Here is a 21683-nt window from a genome sequence, read left to right on the forward strand (position 1 = left end):
AATAGAAATAAATCCTGTAATCAAGAAAATGCCACGTGTCTTGTCAGAAAAAAAACAAAAACCTGCCAATAAGGTATTTTCCAATATCTTAAATATAGATGGGATTTATAATAACTAAGTTTCATGATACGTTGTTTTATTACTTCTGAATGCTTATCTTTTAATTTCAAAGTAATGATTACTTCAAAATAAAGCCAAGGTGTTTAGTATTTTATAATTTCATTATTTTATACATTTCAGACCTCCAAGAAAACTCAGATCACGGATTACAAAACAGTCAGCCTTCAGAATATATTTTGTCTGACAGGCAGAATGGTTGTTAACTTCTTAAAATAGAATACCTTCATGTAGTACTTACTTGCGCTAGTTGATTGACACCCCATTTTTAATATTATAAACCCGATATTTAACTATAAATTTGTTACATTCAGAAAGCAAAAATTCAAATGTTATATACTTCATGCTAAATGTTACTAGTTATTTCTAATTGAGGAAAAATAGATTCAACCAAAAAGGTCTCATTTACATAATACTTCCTTGCATATCAAATTATCAGACCCATTTGTATAGATGAGTACTATTTTCCTAGAAGGAATACTGTTACGTGTAACCTGAAATCTGAGTTAGATAAATCACACCAAAAAGCATTATATACTGATTTTTACTATAAAGTCTTGTCTCCCAAAGAGTAGCTTTTGACTTTATCCATACATGTATTACAAAAATTCTCAAATACTTGATTGAGTTAAGGAAAGATGACCTTAAAAGGCTAACAAAATAACAAATAAAAAAGACTTTGTTTTAATCCTAGAGAATGAAGCAAAAAAAGAGAAAGATCTTGTAAGACAAATTTGAAAAGAGGAAGTATTTGAAGTAAATTTGTCCTTGGACCCTTTTACATTGCTACTCCTTCAACTTGTACAAGTTAAAGAATAAGAGAGGTCCCAAACTGTTCCTTAGAGGAAAAACCTGCAAGGAAAGCAAAGCAGCTGAGCAGTGAAGGAGAAAACACAACAAAGATGTAAAAATGTGTAGTTATGAAAATAATCAAGAAATTATGGTATTAATTCCATTCTGAAGTTTAAGAAACAGCAAGTAGTAACATGAATTAGACATTATTAATCTGTTGGATCTTTTCATTTTTAATATTTATTTTTTTGTTGGGTCTTTTTACATTACACACAAATAAAAGGCTAATCTGTAATTGTTTAGGTTCAAAGCTGATAGGGAACACCTATTTACCTTTGAATTTGTGTCATCTCTTAAAGTTTAACATCTGATTCCCATCTAAAAAAAAAATACACGATTGGAACAAAACAAAATTCTCAGTCATTAAAACAAGCTTCTTAGCTGCATTTTGATGGGGTCATAAAAAAACTTCACAGCATTAATCCCATCAATACCAAGTTACTGCAGTCAAGTTTATAAGTGTTAATTAAATTTACTATCAGCATCCCCACACTTTATTGCAGTGACAAAAAGACTGAGTCATTTCATTTCTTCAAGAAAAATTACTGATATGGTTACTGGAAGCTTTTTAAAAATAATAAATTTTAATTGATTTCAGAGAGGAAGGGAGAGAGAGATAGAAACATCAATGATGAGAGAGAATCATTGATCTGCTGCCTCTTGCATGACCCCTACTGGGGATCAAGCCCACAACCTGAGCATGTGCCCTTGACCGGAATCGAACCCGGGTCCCTTCAGTCTGCAGGCCAACGTTCTATCCACTGAGCCAAACCAGCTAGGGTGGTTACTGAAAGCTTTTAAAAAAACATTTTAAGATTTATTTCAACAGTGTTCAGGGTCCTATATTAATAAAAATATAAGCAAACTAGGGGCTGCGAGGCTGTGGTGGGCACAGGGGCAGGTTTTGGCCCATCCTCCGTGTCCCTGCTGGCCCCTTCTGCTCCCCCCCCCCCCCCCCCCCCCACCATCCCCTGTCTGCCAGCAGCCCTGCTCACCGCCGCTTGCATCCACTGATGGTGCAGAGCAGTTGGGGCCAGTGCCAGCAGCAGGTGAGAGCAGGGCCGCCGTCAGAAGGTGCGAGTGGAGCTGGCACCATCAGTGGGTGCCAGCAGCAGCTGCTGCCCCATCACTCCTCAGGAGCAGGGGGAGGTGAAGAAACCCTGAGGGACATTCAGGGCCGGCAGCCACTGCTCGCATCTGCTGAAGGTGCCAAGTGATTGGGGCGGGGGCTGGCGCCGGGCACTGGCAGGGGGTGCAAGCGGCAGCTCCAGCACCAGCAGTGGGTGCGAGCAGGTCTGGAGCCGGCAGCAGGTGCAAGCCCTGGGCAGGACTGCAGCGCATGGGAGCAAAGAATTTTCAGTATACACCAGAGGCTAGCCCTGATGACAGTGAATGGCGCCCCGCCTTGGTCTGGCGCCCCACCATCCCGCCACAGCCGACGCCCGCCATGTTCTGCGCTTTGCCACCTGCTGCAGATGCTGCCATGTTCTGCGCACGCCCCCTGGTGGTCAGCGCACATCATGGTGACTGGTGGTTCGGTTGTTTCGTCATTCGGTCTATTTGCATCTTAGGGTATTATATATATAGATAGGGTTGCATCTTGGTCTGTGAATGATGTTCTTGACAATGGACTTATAAGTATTTTTAAAATACCACTAAGAGGACACTGGTTAAAGTTTATCTCTGACACAATTTTTTGAGAAGCCTGTTAGCAGCTTTGCCATAAAACTGATTTAAGGTAGTTGTGTTTTTCATTAATGTTTAGAGCAATCTAGCACTTGCTATGAATTATTCATATTGGCACACTGTACTAAAATTTAATTGTGCAACATTTTGTAAACTAGTTGAAATTTCCAGTAGCTCTGTTCACTAAGCCATATGCATGTCTCATATATGCAAGTCTTAATAGGTTTTTTTCGATACTCTGCCAATTACAATGGGAGGATAATCTGCCTGTATTATCTTTATTGGCATTTGTAAAATATGAGATACAGATTTTAGCTCAAGCTGACTTCCTCATGCAGCTGTGTATATAATGCCATCACAGTACTTTCCGAATTCTTCTGAAGTATACATATCTCCTGTATTAGGGTTTGTTAAAAATGGCAGAAAGTCTTCCACATGGCTTTGCATATACTTAGCAGTTTAATTACTTAAGGCAGCTATAGTCAGAGGGCATTTCTGTTCTTTCAATTGATCTTAAATGGCTCTCTACATGCAGTGGCTATCAGATGGAATCTTTAATTTCTGTCTAGCTGCCAGTATTTGAAGAAGTTTTTTACTTTCTACACATCTACTAGTAACTCCATCTAAGTTCTCAATTTCAGCTTCAGCTATCCTTTCTGCTCTTTTTCCAGTGCAGCTTTTTTGTCCCATCTCTTTTGTGCTGTTGATATCTAAGGTGGCTGATTCTTAAGAACCAAGTTTGAAATGTTAACAGCACCACACTTTTACTCTCCCTAGAAGGTAGCTTAAATTGCTCCAGTTTCTCTCTGTTTCTGTTCCATTTCTGCTTCCAACTTAGCAACATCTTCATTGAGTTGTTTCCTCCTCTTTTTGTCATTTTTCAGAACAGCATTTTTTATACCTTGAATTTTGGCTTGCAACTCCTCCTCCTCTTTGTAATGCCTCCTCATCAACTGCTCCTCTTGACCAACCCCTTCTGCTGAGACTCTAGATATTTACATTACTTACGAAGTGACCATCCTGATAAATCTAGTAGCCATCTGGCACCATACATAGTTATTACAATATTATTTACTATATTCCCTGTGCTGTACTTGACTTTTTTTATAACTGGCAATTTGCACATTTAAATCCCTTCCCATTTTTTCATCCATTCCCCCAAGTCTCCTCCCATCTGGAAACCATCAAAATATCTTCTGTATCTATGAGTTTGTTTCTGTTTTGTTTATTCATTTATCTTATTTTTTTTTAGATTCCACATATAAGTGAAATCATATAACATTTGTCTTTCTCTGACTCATTTTACTTAGCATAATACCCTCTAGGTCCATCTGTGTTGTTGAAAACGGCAAGATATCATTCTTTTTTATGGCTGAGCCATATTCCATCTTCTTTATCGATTTGTCTATCAGTGGGTACTTAGGTTGCTTCCCTATCTTGGCTATTGTAAATAATGCTGCAGTGAACATAGGGATGCAAATGTCTTTTTGAGTTTGTGTTTTAGCTTTCTTAGGATAAATACCCAGAAGTAGAATTGCTGGGTCCTTCTTTGTCTATTGTAATAGCCTTTGTTTAAGTGTCTGTTTGTTTGATATAAATATTGCTACCCCAACTTTTTATTCGTTTCCATTTGCATGAAATATTTTTTTCTATCTCTTTATTTTCAACTTTTGTTTGTCTTTTGACCTGAAGTGGCACTCCCGTAGACAGCATATGTTTGGGTCTTGTATTTTTATCCATTTGGCCATCCTATGGCTATTGATTGGACCATTAATCCATTAACATTTAAAGTAATTATTGATAGCCCTGGCTAATGTGGCTCAGATGGTTGGAGTGTTGTCCCATACCAGCGAAAGCTTCCAGCACCCCCTTGAAAGCTTGAGGTTTCCATTCCCGGGCAGGGCATATACTAGTACCTAGGTTTTGGGTCTGGTCTGGGGTTAGAGAATGTATGAGAGGCAACCGATCATTATTTCTCCCTCACATCAGTGTTTTTCTCTCTCTTTGTCTCCCTCCCTCTCTCTCTCTCTCTCTCTCTCTTCCCCTTCTCTCTAAAAAACTGTAAAGTAATTAATAGGTATGCAGTTATTGCTATTTTATTATTTATATTTCTTATCTTATTTTTTGTAAAAACTGATTTGGTAGTGATGAACTTCTTTAACTGTTTCTTATCTGGGAAGCTCTTTATTTGTCCTTCAATTCTATATGATAGCCTTACTGAATAGAGGAATCTTGGTTGCAGGTTCTTCCTTTTCCTCACAGTGAATGTTTTATGCTAATTACTTCTGGCCTTCAAAGTTTTGTTGAGAAATTAGCTGACAATCTATGGGAGCTCCCTTTGTAGGTCACTAAGTGCCTTTTTCTTGCTGCTATCTATCTATCTATCTATCTATCTATTTATTTATTGTTAATCCTTACCAGAGGATATTTTCCTATTAATTTTAATCAATTAATTATATTTTTTTTGTTAATCCTCACCTGAGGATATTTTTCCATTGATTTTTAGAGAGAGATAGATATAGAGAGAAACATCGATGTAAGAAAGCCACATCCATTGGTTGCCTCCTGCACGTGCTCAAACCAGAGCCACAGATAGAACCTGCAATCGAGGTATGTGTCCTTGACTAGAATAGAACTGGGACTCTTCAATCTGCAGGGCTACGCTCTATCCACTGAGCCAAACTGGGTTCTTTCTGCTTTTAAGATTTTATTTTCGTCTCTAACCTTTGTCATTTTCATTCTGATGTATGTTAGTGTGAGTCTGTTTGGTTTCATCTCTTTTGGGACTCTGGACTTCCTGCACTTGTATCTATTTCCTTTGCCAGGTTAGGGAAGTTTTCCATCATTATTTCTTCAACTAAGTTGTCATTTCTTTGCTCTCTCTCTTCTCCTTCTAACACCCCCATGATGCGAATGAATGTTGGTACACTTGAGGTTGTTCCAGAGGTCCTTTAAACTATCCTCATTTAAAAAATTCTTTTTTCTTTTTGCTGTTTTGATTGAGTGTTTTCTGCTACCCTACTTTCCAAATAGCTGATTCTGTCATCTGCTTCATCAAATTTACTGTTGATTTAATCTAATTTATTCTTTACTTTTAGTGATTGTATTCTTCATTTTTTACTGGTTCTTTTTTTATGTTTTGTTTCCGATTTTTATGTTTCTTATCTCTTTGTTAAAGTTCTTACTGAGTTCATCTACTCTTCCCCTACATTCATTGAACATTCTTATAACCAGTGTTTCAAACTCTGCATCTAGTAGATTATTTGTCTCCATTTAGTTTACTTTTCTTTAGTTTCCTCCTGTTCTTTCATTAGTGACATGTTTCTTTGTCTCCTCATTTTGGCTGCCTCCCTGTGTTTGTTTCTGTGTATTAGGTAGATGTTTCATGTTTCCAGGCTTGATAGAGTAGCCTTATGTACTAGGTGTCTTGTGAGGTCCACTGGCACAGTCTCCCAGGTCACATGAGTTAGGTGCTCCCTTGTGTGGGTTTTGTGTGTCCTTCTATTGTAGTTGAGTTTTGATTGCTGTTGGCACTTCAGTGGGAGGGATTTACCCTCAGGCTGAATGGCTATGAGGAATGGTCATGATTACATCAGAGATGCTGTTGTGCAGGGGTTGACCCCATGGAGCAAGATTTATGTTAGTGGGGCTCTAGTGCCTGCTGAGTTTGCCCTTTGGCAAGTCATTTGTAGAGGAGATTGGGTGGTCTGTTGTGGTCTGAAGTTAGTCACTGGGTATGTAGATTCTGGCACCTCTTGGGATGGTCTCTGGTGCAGGCCAAGGTCAGCCACTGCCTATGCCATTCTGGGGCCACATGGTATGGGCTACAAAGTGATCTGCAAATGGTTGCTACTTGTGTTTGGCTTGGAGGTGCCTGGGAGAATCTAAGCTGCCATCTAAGGCTGGCTGGCACTAGTGCTGGGCTTGGGCCTTGCTTAACAAGAAGAATGGGATACTCTGAGGCCAGCCACTGCTTGTTAGGGGTTTGTGAACCTTTGAGAGATTTAGGAAAGTCCCCAGCGCTAGCTGAGACAGGCTATTTAAATGGAAAAGTGGCTTGAGTTGGCCCACAAGTTGTGTGGGGTGGCATCTCAGAGATCAACAGGCAGGGCATTAGCCAGGTTGATGGATACTCAGACTTGGCACTGGCCTTTACCTCTAGGCTAGGTGGAGGGGGCTCAACAAAGGAACAGTGGCATCTGCCAGCACTTCTGCCTGAGAGAAAGCTGCTCTTCTAGCCCTTGCTTTGAAGCCAGACTGTTCAGTTCCTTCCTGTATGTCCCTGGTGCTTTTTGAGTTGCTGCCCCCCAGTACTTCTACTCAAGAGCAAGTGAGTCAGTGAGTAAATCTGTGCACAGGTCCTTTAAGAGGAATGCAATGGTTTTCACAGCCACAGGTTATGGGACTTCTCTTCCTGGCATTGGAACCCTAGGCTGGGGAGCCTGGTATGGGGCTGGAACCCCTCACTCCTCAGGAGGGACCTCTGCAGCTGAGTTATCCTTCCTGATTTTTAACTGTCACACGTGGGTGTGGGACTCGCCCGTTTTGCATCTCCACCCCTTCTACTGGTCTTGATGTGGCTTCTGTATATTTTTAGTTATAGAACTTCTGTTCAGCTAGTCTTCAGGCGGTTCTCAATGATGGTCATTCCATAGTTTAGTTGTAATTTTGATGTGGGTGTGGGAGGAGGTGAGAGCACTGCATACACCTACTCTGCCGTTTTGACTGGAAGTCTTACTTGAGAAATTTTTAATTAAAAGGAAAGATTTAAGCATTTTTGCTTTCCCAGTTAGAATAACTATCATCAATTGGTTGCCTCCTGTATATTAGGGTTATTTTTCTTTGTAGGATGATAATAATACAGAAAGTGATGAAAATTATAAAATCACCATATTTACAGAGAAGTAAGCAAGTATTTTCAGCGAATACTAAAACCATCATGTGAACATAGTATTTTCTTGGTGCCTAGATATCCCTGCAATATAGAAACATATCTTCTTAGATTCTCAGGGGCATCTTTCTGGAAAATAGTCAAAAAGTAAAAGCATCTCACTGATGGGTAAAATAATATTTTTTCAGTACAGAGAAATATTAGTAAGGAATGTGGGGTGGGTTTTTTTTGTTTTTGTTTTTTTTTGTCAGAGGGTTTTGAATAGTTGCTCAAGGCCTAAGGTTTGAGTTTTTAAGTGTTGGAATGTGAAACCTTGTTGTTTTGGAAAATATACTAAGGGTTTTATTTTGTTAAAGGCAAGTATATTTGAATTCTATATGATTTATATCGGTGATCACTGGAGGTGATGGTTTTCCACTTTGCCCAGACATTGTTTTATTAAATTCATTGTTGATGATTTATAGTCACATGGGAGAAATTAGGATTCTCTATTTTATATTTTTCCTTAGTGTAATCATCAAATAGGATGTCTAAAACAAATTTAACCCTAAATTTTGATCTGAATGTATCACAAGTAGGATTTAACAAAAAAATTTGGTTGCATGTACTTTTTAAAGGAAATAGACAGATACTATATCAAGATTTTATAAAATTGAAATTACACCTTTTGTCATGTGTCTTCCTGATTTAAAAGAGGAAACTTTAGACTATTCTTTTTTAAGCCTGTGAAAAGTTTTTCAGTCCTTATTATCATATACCTATTACTTTCTGCAAGATGAATAAATTGTTAATTTGTTGTTTCCTAGGAGGAATACAGAGCTGAAGGTATCAGCTGGCACAATATAGATTATATAGATAACACCTGTTGCATAAATCTTATTAGCAAGAAACCAACAGGACTGCTCCATCTTTTAGATGAAGAAAGCAAGTGAGTATAATTCTTTTCCATTTTGTCACAGGCCATTTGGGCTTTTCATGCCTAAGTCCTAATCTTTCTTCTTACACTATCAAAAGCATTGTGTGTGTGTGTGTGTGTATGTGTGTGTGTGTAGGAAAATTGTATGGACTTCACTATTATAGAACTCATTTAAATATGTTTTTCCATATTTCTTCTATAGAGTTACGTTGATGTTAAATTTGTTGTGTGTTTCTCTTTTCTTGAATCAAGTTATAAATGTGAGATGTGTTTGCTGTTTTCATGTTTAGTAGAAGATGTATCATGATAGATTAGTGATACTGCCATAACTGTGCAGGTGGTAAGTGGCAATATATGCCAAATATTTACCATCCTTTGTTAATACTGTTCAGTATACTAAACTTATCTATAAGCTTCAGAAATAAAGCTTCACACGGCATCCTCCAGAGCATTCTCAGTGCTCTATAAAGTATTATTTATAGTTAAATTATGCTAAGAGATGGCAGATTTAGAATTGGAGAAACTGAAGTGATGGAGAATGTGGGGGTTTTTTATTTTAAGTAAAATATTTGGAAATTAAATTAGATCACCTGGTACCTAGCTTAATATTATACCCATTAAACTAGGATATAAAATATTGGGGCTTTATTATAGGTAGGATGTTCATACATCATGTTTGTGTGGACAGTCTAAAGTTTATGACTGTTGTCTAGTTTAGTTATTAAAGGTACCTACTTTTACCCTCAGAATACCTGGTTTGTATAGTAAGTTATATGTCAACCTATTGATAAGCCATAAACACAAAGAATGGCTGTATAGAAATACAGAGTAAATATGGCAGTATGAAAAATATATTGGAAAGGAGACTGCAGACAGTTACAGCTAACCTCTGTATTACTAGACTATTTACATCAATCTAAATGGATTAAAATGTAGTTATTACAAAAATATTATAATTTCATGGCCACAGTTGTTTAAAAGTTTTTTGTTTTGCCTATATGCCCTGAAACATATATTATCTCTTATAAAATTGTAAGGTAGTGGTTCTTAACTCTGCTTGTGTACCTTTACCGCTGGTATATTTTCTTTTGAAAGCTTCATAAGTAGTTTTTTAATTCTCATCCAAGGATACATTTTTATTGATGAGAGAGAGAGAGAGAGAGAGAAAGAGAGAGAGAGAGAGATTGAAGCCAGAGAGAAACATCAATTGGTTGACTCCCATGTGCCCCCCTTCTCCCCCTTCCCTTCCCCTGTATGTGCCTTGACTGGGAATCATGATGCTCCAACCAACTAAGTGACACTGGCCACAGCCATAGGTAGTTTTTTTGTTTGATTTTCATCTTTTTTTTTTAATTTAAATTCTTTATTGTTTAATGTATTACATAAGTCTCCTTTTCCCCCCATTGACCTCTCCCCGGCCACCCCCACCCCCAGCAAATGCCCTCACCCACCTTCCCCCGTGTCTGCGTCCATTGGTTTTGCTCATATGCATGCATACAAGTCCTTTGGTTGATCTCTTACCCCCTAGCCCCCTGCCTTCCCTCATAGGTTGGATAGTCTGTTCAATGCTTCTATGACTCCGGTTCTATTTGTGTTCATCAGTTTATGTTGTTCATTATATTCCACAAATGAGTGAGATCATGTGATATTTATCTTTCTCTTACTGGCTTATTTCGCTTACCATAATGTTCTCCAGTTCCATCCATGCTATTGCAAATGGTAAGAATTCCTTCTTTTTGACAGCATCATAGTATTCCATTGTGTAGATGTACCAAAGTTTTCTAATCCACTCATCTGCTGATGGGCACTTAGGCTGTTTCTAAATCTTAGCTATTGTAAATTGTGCTACTATGAACAGAGGGGTGCATATATCCTTTCTGATTGGTGTTTCTGTTTTCTTGGGATATATTCCTAGAAGTGGAATTACTGGATTAAATGGAAATTCCATTTTTGATGTTTTGAGGAAATGCCATACTCTTCTCCACAGTGGCTGTACCAGTCTGCATTCCCACCAGCAGTGCACGAGGGTTCCTTTTTCTCCGCATCCTCGACAGCACTTGTCGTTTGTTGATTTGTTGATGGTAGCCATTCTGACAGGTGTGAGATGGTACCGCATTGTTGTTTTGATTTGCATCTCTCGGATGATTAGTGACATTGAGCATGTTTTCATATGCCTCTTGGCCTTCTGTAGGTCCTCTTCTGAAAGGTGTCTATTTAGATCCTTTACCTATTTTTTTATTGGATTATTTATCTTCCTTTTGTTAAGTTGTATGAGTTCCCTATAAATTTTGGAGATTAAAACTTTATCGGAGATAACATTGGCAATTATGTTCTCCCATGTAGTGGGGCTCTTTTGTTGCTTTGTTGATGGTTTCTTTTGCTGTGCCAGAAGCCTTTTATTTTGATGTAGTCCCATTTGTTTATTTTCTCCTTAGTTTCCATTGCTCTGGGAGCTGTAATGGTAAAGATATTGCTACGACATATGTCTGCTATTTTGCTGCCAATGGCTTTTTCTAAGATTTTTATGGTTTCCTGTCTTACGTTTAAGTCCTTTATCCATTTTGAGTTTGCCAAAGTCATTTATTAGATCTAGTAGTTTTTTGATGGAGTCTTTGGTGTTTTCTATGTTTAGTATCATGTCATCTGCAAATAAGGATAGTTTTACTTCTTTTTTTCCAATTTGGATGCCTTTTATTTCTTCTTCTTGTCTTATCACTATGGCTAGCAGTTCCAGTACTATGTCAAACAGGAGTGGTGAGAGTGGGCATCCTTTTCTTGTTTCTGTTCTTAGGGGAAATGGTTTTAGTTTTTGCCCATTGAGTATGATGTTGGCTCTAAGTTTTTCATATAGTGCTTTTATTATGTTGAGGTATGATCTCTCTATTCCCACTTTGCTGAGAGTTTTTATCAGGAAAGGGTGTTGGATTTTGTCAAATGCCTTTTCTGCATCAATTAATAGGATTATGTGATTTTTGTTTTTCAATTTGTTTATGTGATGTATCAAGTTTATTGATTTGCGGATATTGTACCAGCCTTGCATCTCTGGAATAAACCCCACTTGGTCATGGTGTATGATCTTTCTAATGTAATGCTGGATCTGATTTGCTAGAATTTTGTTGAGGATTTTAGCATCTATTGTTCATCAGGGATATTGGTCTGTAATTCTCTTTGTTGTGTCTTTATCTGGTTTTGGGATTAGGGTAACGCTGACTTCATAGAAAGAGCTTGGAAGTGTGCCTGCCTTCCTCTTGAATTTTTTGGAATAGTCTGAGAAGGATAGATTTTAGTTCTTCTTTAAATATTTGCTGAAACTCTCCTGTGAAGCTGTCTGGCCCTCGGCTTTTGTTTGCTGGAAGCTTTTTGGTGACTGCTTCAATTTCCTCATTTATCGGTCTGTTGAGATTTTTTTATTCTTCTTGATTGAGCTTTGGAAAGTTGTATTTTTCTAGGAATATATACATTTCCTTTAGGTTGTTTGGTTTGTTGGAATAGAATTGCTCATAGTATTTTTTTACAATCCATTGTATTTCTGTGGGGTCTGTTGTTATTTTGCCTATTTATTTCTGATTTTGTTTATTTGGGTCCTCTCTCTTTGCTTCTTGTTGAGCCTGGCTAGGGGTTCATCAATCTTTTTTTTTTAAAATATATTTTATTGATTTTATACAGAGAGGAAGGGAGAGGGATAGAGAGTTAGAAACATTGATGAGAGAGAAACATCGATCAGCTGCCTCCTGTACACCTCCTACTGGGGATGTGCCAGCAACCAAGGTACATGCCCTTGACCGGAATCGAACCTGGGACCCTTGAGTCCACAGGCTGACGCTCTACCCACTGAGCCAAACCAGTTAGGACTCATCAATCTTGTTTATCCTTTCAAAGAACCAGCTCTTGGTTTCATTGATCTTTTGTATTGTTTTTTCTTTTTTTGGCCTCTCTGTCATTTATTTCTGCTCTGATCTTTATTATTTCGTTCCTTCTGCTTATTCTAGGCTTTTCTTTTCTTTTTTTTTTTATTAAATCTTTATTGTTCAGATTACATTTGTTCCTCTTTTTTTCCCCCCCATAACTCCCCTCCTCCCAGTTCCCGCCCCACCCTCCGCCCTCACTCCCACCCACTGTCCTCATCCATAGGTGCACGATTTTTGTCCAGTCTCTTCCCGCATCTCCCACTCCCCTTTCCCCCACAAGAAGAGTCAGTCCATTCCCTTTCTATGTCCCTGATTCATTATAATCACCAGTTCATTCTGTACATCAGATTATTTATTCACTTGATTCTTAGATTCACTTGTTGATGGATGCATGTTTGTTGTTCATAGTTTGTATCTTTACCTTTTTCTTCTTCCTCTTCTTAAAGGATACCTTTCAGCATTTCGTATAATACGGGTTTAGTGGTGATGAACTCCTTTAGCTTTTCCTTATCCGTGAAGCTCTTTATCTGACCTTCAATTCTGAATGATAGCTTTGCTGGATAAAGTAATCTTGGTTGTAGGTTCTTGGTATTCATCACTCTGAATATTTCTTGCCATTCTCTTCTGGCCTGCAAAGTTTCTGTTGAGAAATCAGCTGACAGTCGTATGGGTATTCCCTTGTAGGTAATTGAGTCTCTTTCTCTTGCTGCTTTTAAGATTCTCTCTTTGTCTTTTGCTCTTGGCATTTTAATGATGATGTGTCTTGGTGTGGTCCTCTTTGGATTCCTTTTGTTTGGGGTTCTCTGCGCTTCTTGGACCTGTAAGTCCATTTCTTTCACCAGGTGGGGGAAGTTTTCTGCCATTATTTCTTCAAATAGGTTTTCAATATCTTGCTGTCTCTCATCTTCTGGCACCCCTATTATTCTGATGTTTGTACGCTTAAAGCTGTCCCAGAGGCTCCTTACACTATCTTCGTATTTTCGGATTCTTTTTTCATTTTGCTTTTCCGGTTGGGTGTTTTTTGCTTCTTCGCATTTCAAATCTTTGACTTGATTCTTGCACTCCTCTGGTCTGCTATTGGGTGTCTGTATAATATTCTTTATTTCAGTCAGTGTATGCTTAATTTCTAGTTCGTTCTTTATCATAGCACCGAGGGTCTCATTAGTTTTCGTGAGTCTCTCATCAAGTTTATTGGCTGCTTCTAGCACATTATTGCAAGCCCTCAAAATTGCGTTTTTTAGCTCCATATCCTCCATTTCTGTCATGTTTTTTTGTCTCCGCATCTTTTATGCTTTCTTGGTGCACCCCCTTGTGGTCTTTGTGTGCAGTCTTGTTCTAGTTAAGCCTTGATTGTTGTAGTTAATACTAGAGGGATTTGACCACCAGGCCGACTGGCTGTGAGAATCAGCTGTGTGGAAAACTTCTGTCCTCTGGGGAGGTGCTAATCTAGCCTTTGCCTGAGGTGATCCGGCAAATGGCTCTGCGCAGGGCTTGGGCGGGGCGGGCTCAACAGGGCGGGGGGAGGGAGCAGTATGGCTGCTCTCAGTCCCGTTCCCAGAGGCTCTGCTTCTCAGAACCCCAGCAATGGCTACAAACCTCGGAGAGAAGGCTGCCCTCACGTTCCAACTGATGCCAGACAATCCCGCTTCTCCCGTTTGAGTCTGAGTCCCTAGAGACTCGCCCGGATCTGGAGCTCAGAGTCTGAGACTCCCTCCTGATTGAAAATGACAACCTCGCACTCAGCCACCAGCCCGCTTTTCACTCGCACCTCCGCACCTTTAAATTTTCCACACTGCGCCTCTTCTGAGCCTCGGTATGCTGTTGTCTTTCCTTCTAGTTGAAGAGTCTGTCCTCGGCCAGCCTTCCTGTGGTTCTGGGTGATGTCCGTTCTGTCTTTTAGTTGTATTTTTGAAGTGGTTGTTTGCGGCAGCAATCTCAGGTGTTTACCTATGCCGCCATCTTGGTCTCCTCGTCCCATGGTCTCTAGGCTTTTCTTGTTGCTCTCTTTCTAATTCTTTAAGTTGCAGGGTTAGATAATTTATTATTATTTTTTTCTTGTTTTTTGAATTAGGCCTGTAATGCTACGAACTTCCCTCTCAGGACTGCTTTCACTGTGTCCCATAAGTTTTGGTTTTGTTGTGTTTTCATTGTCATTCATTTCCAGAACGTTTTTAATTTCTTCTTTGATCTCTTTGGTAACCCAGTCATTTTTTAATAGCATGTTACTCAGCCTCCAAGTGTTTTAATTGTTTTAATTGTTTTTATTGTAGTTGATTTCTAATATTATGCCATTGTGGTCTTAGAAGATGCTTGATATGATTTCAATCTTCATGAATTTGGAGAGACTTTGCCCATGTTCTAATATGTGATCTATCTTTGAAAATGCCCCATGTGCACTTAAGAAGAATGTATATTCTGTAGCTTTGGGGTGAAATGTTCTGAAGATGTCAATGAAGTCCTTCTGAACTAGTGAGTCATTTAGGATAGCTGTTTCTTTGCTGGTTTTTTGTCTAGAGTATTTATCCAGTGATGTCAATGGAGTATTAAAGTCCCCTACTATGATCGTATTGCTGTCAATCTCTCCCTTTGTTATCTTCCAGAAGAATTTTTATGTATTTGGGTGCTGCTGCATTGGGTGCATATATGTTTACCAGAGTTATATCCTCTGGTTGTATTGATCCCGTTAGTATTATGAAGTGGCCTTCCTTATCTCTTGTTATGGCCTTCACTTTGAGGTCTATTTTGTCATATATAAGTATTGCTACCCAGCTTTTTTTTCATTTCCATTTGCCTGAAAGATATTTTTCCATCCCTTCACTTTCAGTCTGTGTGAGTCCCTTGTGCTGAGGTGGGTCTCTTGTAGACAGCAAATATATAGGTCATGTTTTCTTATCCATTCAGCCACTCGATGTCTTTTGATTGCAGCTTTTAGTTCATTTATGTTTAAAGTTATTACTGACTAGAGGCCCGGTGCACAGCTTCGTGCACCGGTGGGGTCCCTCAGCCATGCCTGTGCCCTCTTGCAATCTGGGACCCCTCAGGGGATGTAATAGTGTGCCAAGTGGCAGGTGACCGGAGAGGAGCCCATGTCGTTCCTGCCACCACTGCTGCTTGTTAAGTTCGCTAAGCGGTGCTCCCGCTGTGGAAGTGCACTGACCACCAGGGGGCATCTCCTGCGTTGAGCATCTGCTCTCTGGTGGTCAGTGTGCATCATAGTGACCGGTCATTTGGTCTCTTTGGCTTTTATATACTGGTATATAGATAGGTACTTGTTTGCAGCCGTTTTTATTTTTTCCTGTGTTCCTCCTCAAACCACCCCCACCCCCCTCCCCCAGCCGCCTTTTTTTTCTTCTTTTTACAACAGTCCCTTTAACATTTCTTGCATTGCTGGCTTGGTAGTGATAAACTCCCTTATCCTTTCTTTGTCTGTGAAGCTCCTGATTTCCCCTTCTGTTTTGAATGATAGCCTTGCTGGATAAAGTATTCTTGGATTCAGTCCCTTTTTTTGCATCACTTTGTTTACTTTCTTCCATTCCTTTCTGGCCTGATGTGTTTCTGTTGAGAAATCATTTGATAATCTACTAGGAGATCTCTTGTATGTAACTTTCTGTCTCTCTCTTGTAGCCATTAGGATTCTCTCTTTGTCCTGAATGTTTGCCATTGTAATTATAACAAGTCTTGGTGTGGGTCTTTTTGGGTTTATCTTGTTTGGGACTCTGTGTTTGTGTGACTTTTTTCTTCCCCAAATCAGGGAAATTTTCTGTCATTATTTCTTCAAATAGGTTTTCTAATCCTTGCTCCTCTTCTTGTCATTCTGGCACCCCTATTATACATATATTGCTTCATTTCATGTTGTCCCAAAGCTCCCTCAGGTTCTCCTTCTGTCTTTTGATTTTTTTCTCCAATTGCAGTTCAGATTGGGTGTGTTTTGCATCCCTTTCTTCTAATTCGCTAATTTGGTCCTATGCTTCTCCTAGTCTACTGTTGAAAGCTTCCATAGTGTTTTTTTATCGTAGTTATTATCACTCTATATTTCTTCTTGATTCTTACATAGGTTGTTGATTTTCTCATCCATCTGGTTTATGAACTCTCTGACCCTTATTCTGAATTCTTCTTCTGACATATTGCATTGTCACTTTCATTTAGTTCCTTTGGTGATTCCTCTTTTCTTCCCTTTGGGGGTTGTTCTCCTGTCTCCCCATTTTTGCTCTCACTGAAGGATCTAGGAGTCAAATCGCACAGGGCTTGTGATTGCAGCGGAGGTCCTGGTGGCGGGTCACATGGTCACAAGTGGCAGCTGCTCCTCTCGTGGTCATGGGATGAGGCCTGCTCCTCAGGCTGTCGTGGGTGGTGGCTGCTCCTCGAGGGGTTACGGGCAGCGGCTGCTTGCTCCGTGCATGTTCCCGGATGGTGGCTCTTTTCACATGGCTGCTGGCTTGGTGTGGTGCCCGGGGCTAAAGCATCTGGCTGGCAGGAGGGGAGCACGCTCCAGAACTCACAGTAGCCCTCAGCTGGGGAGGCTAAAGTCTGGATGTTCGTGAGTTTGCAGCTGAGGCAGCAGTTCCCTGGCTGGTGTGGCTGTAGGTTCCTGGGTGGTATCTGAGGGCACCCTGGGTGGAGGTGAGGCTAGGCTCCCAGTCACCACATCTCTCCCCTTCAAGATGGCTCAGCTTCTGCGGCAGAGTTGGTGCTCTGGGAGAGATTACTGCACTAGCAGAGGCTGCCTGGCTAGGCGAGCCTGATCCGCCAGCCCCCAAAGGTCCTGCGAGATCTAGCTGTCCCTTCCTCAGACACACACATACACACACACCACATGTCCACACTCTTCCCTTTCACACCCTCAGCCACTCACACTCTCCCCCTCACTGCCGTCCTCCAGGCCACCATCTTGGAATCCCATAGCTAGTTATGATATTAATTGTTGACAACCATTATGGTTGATATTGAAATGATAAGCATTTTTTATGGTAATAAAAAGAACCAAAAACTTTAAGCAATTTGAGAAACAGGTCATATAGGCAGTAAATGGTGGACTGAAGATTTAAACCTTCCTGGTATTTTAAAAATTTTTATATTTTTGTTGATTTCAGAAAGGAAGGGAGAGGGAGAGAGATAGAAATATCAATGATGAGAGAAGATCATTGATCGGCTGCTTCCTGCACACCCCCTACTGGGGATTGAGTCCGCAACCTGGGCATGTGTCCTGACTGGGAGTCGGACTGGCAGTCTTTTGATGCACAGAACCACACTCGACCAACTAAGCCACACCGGCCAGGGCATCTGCTATATATATCTTAATGTGGTTATGAACGGCAGTTGAGATAGTTGATATATAATTGTAGAGCAAAGGAGTCTTGTCTGTCCTGTCATTCTTTAAGCAAAATTTTATTGAGTGCACATCTTTTATACAAAGACTATGTTACCCTGGACATTTGTAACCTCACATAAATATAAATATTGTCCAATGAGGAGAATGTCACCTCTTCGCTGTTGCCCAAAAGCTTGTGAGGTTAAGCCATGACCAGAAATTACAGGGAGACAGATTTTGACTCAATATATTGAAGAACTTTCTAATTATTAGGCTGATTAGCAGTTGCTTCATAATTATTTTGCATCATCTGTAAGGGTTTGTATGTAGGCGATAACTGAATAACCTCTTGATAGTTGTCCCTTCAATTATATTTCTATATTCAGTCCTCCATAAAAATTTTTAACAAACCTCAATTTATATTGTTGTTATTACCTTTGTCTCTATGCTTTAATATCCCAGAAGTTGCAAAGGCATAAAATATTTTTCCTCTGCCATGTATCTTTAAGGCAGGATTGAAAATAAGTTTGTCAGATGTAGGAGGAACCATTTTGGAAATCATTTAGACTAAGTAGTTTAATCTAAAAATATTTTGTTATATAGTGAATCTATAACATGAAATATATCTTTAGCAGTGTTCCTTCTTCATTCAGTGTATTTGTAGTGCTTTAGGTGCCTGGGTTTGAAGTCAGAAGTCTTTTTTAATTTTTTCTCACTATTTAATGGCTATTTGACATTGGGCAAGTTTTTTAAATTAGATTATAAGGGATTCATGCAGTGTGGAATCTAGAGAGGAGGAATAGTGTAAACAAAGTTAGGTAGGAATAGGATGCTAGGAGTGTTATTAGTCTTTCCTATAGTACTGAAAGTGTGATCTGCTGACAGCAGCACTGGCAGCATATTGAAGCTTATTAAAAATGCAGAATCTCAGACTTTCACCCTAGACTTCTTGAATCAGAATCACCGATTTAACAAACTGAAGTTAAGATCAGAGCATTCATTTAGGACAGTCTGTTGTCAATCTTGCCTGCTCATAAGAGCACTTGTAAAAAAAAATACTAATGTGGCACCACGTAGCTTCAATTCTGTAGAACCACAGCAAGTGGGGTCCGGCCGTTGGTATTTCTTTTTTTTTTTTTGAAAGTTTCAGAAGTACTTCCTATATGCATAGAAACACTGAAGCTACCCTTGCAGATAGCCTTTGGGGGAACACTAGATGAAGAGCTTTGGAATGAACAGTAATTTCTGATTTTTTTGTTCCAAGCTTTTTTGCTTGATAATGTAGTATGTATCCACAAATGTTCCTTGAATATGGGATATGTGGAGAGCTTTCCTTTCCATCTTTCCTTGTTTGAAATAAAAACTGTTCTCATGTCTGTCCTCCTTTGTTTGAATATTTCTTTCTTCCATGTAAAAGTAGGAGAAAAAGAAATCACAAGCATTTTGATTACTCTGGATTAGAAGATAAATAAATCTTTCCTGAAGAGAAGCATTCTGTTGTGGAGTAGTGAGGCATAAGTTTGCAGAGATTGGGGTTGGTCTAGGTCAGTGGTCGGCGCGAGCCACATGCGGCTCTTTGGCCCCTTGAGTGTGGCTCTTCCACAAAATACCACGTGTGGGCGCGCATGTACAGTGTGATTGAAATTTTGTGGCCCATGCGCAGAAGTCGGTATTTTGTGGAAGGAAGAGCTAGGGTACAGATGTTTTGAAGAAATTATAGTATTTGAATATGAAAGCATACCTAGGTGACTAGGAAAATGGCAATGTTGGCAACAAAAAGTAGATAACTTTTATATCATCTCTAGCAGATGCCAGCAAGTGTTAGATGTTTTTACTCGGGTTTTTAAAATCCTACTTGCATTGTGATACCTCATTGTACTAATTTTATGGATTAGGAAACCAATTCTTAAAGAAGGTTATCTACCTAGCTTGCCCAAGTTCACAGACAACTGGTAACCTATACTATGACTATGACTGACACCAAAGGCCATTTTCCTTTCAGATTCCAATACATACTACTTCATTAATCATTTTTGTTGTAATTTTGGAATCATTTTTACATATTAGATTTTATATTCAGCATCTTTACAACCTCTTGTCACATTATTTCTTATTATCTCAGCTACTATTAAGTGAAACTATTCTCTGAAAGATACTTGCTCTCTCCTTTCTCTATCAGTGATATTTCCTGTTTTCAACTCCTACCCAACCTTTAACATCTAGCTCATACTTGCCTTCTATACCCATATGGACCTTTTCTTTCTTTCTTTTTTCATATGAACCTTTTCATTACTCCCAGTGACTAGTGATTTTTTTCTCTTCTGAACTTTTATATTCCTGTATTTGCTGTTATGTAATACTTTGTTATAAATATTATTTGAATTATTCCTGGATATGAAATGCTCATCAGTGAGTACAATAACATTGATATATTTGAAATAATAGATAAAATATAAAAATATATAGTAATTGGCATGGGTAAGAAAATTACTGCTTAATTTATATATGAAGAAAAACAAAAATTACTGTGGATTTAAAGGACCTATCCAAATTGAGACATCATTTCCTTTTTGGAAATTCTTGGCTCCAAACAACATATGATTTAGTTTTTATTATCCTACTAGAGGCCGATGCATGAAATTCGTGCAAGAGTAGGCCTTTGCAGCTGTGGATGGCTGTCTAGATCCCTCCCTCGCAGCCATGGCAGCTGCAGCCCTAGCTTACTCTGGAAGGATATCCAGAAGGACGTCTGGTCTAATTAGCATATTACACTTTTATTATTACAGATAGGTTTTATAGTAGTACAGCACAATGCAACATAAGCTAAATACTTAAGAACCTGAGTTTATTTCTCAGTTCCACTTCTTTCAAAGTGTGAGTTTGGGCAAATCACAATTTTTGATCCTTCATCTATAAAATAGGAATACTTTTCTTGTTACATTCACTTTTTAGCTTGTTATGAAAATCAGATTAGATAATATCAGTAAAAACTCTTTGTAATTTGCTAAATGTGTTTGATGGCAGTGTAATTATAATGTGTGTGTGTTTTTAAAAAAGATTGTATTCACTGCAACATCTTTCTTTTGTTTTTAATTCAGTTTTCCACAGGCCACAAATCAAACATTGCTAGATAAATTTAAGCATCAACATGAAGAGAATTCTTACATTGAATTTCCAGCTGTGATGGAGCCTGCTTTCACCATAAAGCATTATGCCGGGAAAGTAAAATATGGGGTAAAGGTCAGTAAATTTCATATTGCATATGCCTTTAGGGTAGAGATGTATTCTTAACTCTACACCACACTACCCTCTTCGTAGGTGTGGAGGCTCTTCATCAGTAGCAATTAGTGACATTATTATAAGGATTATTATAAGGATACTACTAAAATTTAGATTTCACCTTGTAATATATTACTGTCTTAGGTGATGTTTCCGTTGATTTTTTCTACATATAAACCTGATATTAGTCCATTCTAATAGCCTTTTTAGATCTGAAAGAATAGATAGTATCAGTATGTCTTAAATGTACTAGTTGATCTTCATAGTTTGTTGAATTATTCTCTTCTCTACATCCATGAGGCCTGACTGAGGCTTCATGTCTTTATGCACCATTAGGAATTTGTGAGCTTGTACTACTAATGAATTTATTACAACTCTTTAACTCCTATGGAAGGAAATATTCATAATTTTGTTCAGTTCTTTTTTTGTAATTAATGCGTTAAGCGCCCAGCCTGTTTTGTCTACCGGACAGGAAGTATAGTGTCAGTCACTGGTGACTGGGCGCTTAACGTATTAATGAGCTATTATCTTTCAAATATTTGATGTTTGAGCCTGCCATTTAAGACAATTTCCCAGGCAAGATAGTGATGATATGGAGACTAGTGGAGCAATATATTTTCTCTTGGATCTTGAAGTAAGAGTAGAATTAAGATCACTTATTCAGGAAGTGTTTATTAAACACATAGCATGTCAGACCCTGAGCTTGGTATTTGGAATGATACAGTA

At 38.9% G+C, this 21683-nt stretch overlaps 1 protein-coding gene and 1 pseudogene across 10 annotated transcripts in view; one reads left to right on the forward strand and one right to left on the reverse strand.

Annotated features, from left to right (window-relative positions):
• Positions 1-21683, forward strand: part of MYO9A (myosin IXA) — a 429988-nt gene that overhangs the window by 203677 nt on the left and 204628 nt on the right. For all 10 annotated transcript variants that reach the window (XM_070431053.1, XM_070431061.1, XM_070431045.1 and 7 more), the window contains 2 exons: positions 8353-8474; positions 20777-20918. In XM_070431053.1, the coding sequence (XP_070287154.1) occupies positions 8353-8474; positions 20777-20918 (264 nt within the window). The remainder of the gene's footprint in view (positions 1-8352; positions 8475-20776; positions 20919-21683) is intronic.
• LOC138998263 (deubiquitinase OTUD6B pseudogene) lies at positions 2810-3644 on the reverse strand (annotated as a pseudogene).

Source organism: Myotis yumanensis, unplaced genomic scaffold, assembly GCF_028538775.1.
Source record: "Myotis yumanensis isolate MYYU_CA2020_CCGP unplaced genomic scaffold, mMyoYum1.0.hap1 SCAF_1, whole genome shotgun sequence".
Lineage (NCBI taxonomy): Eukaryota > Metazoa > Chordata > Mammalia > Chiroptera > Vespertilionidae > Myotis > Myotis yumanensis.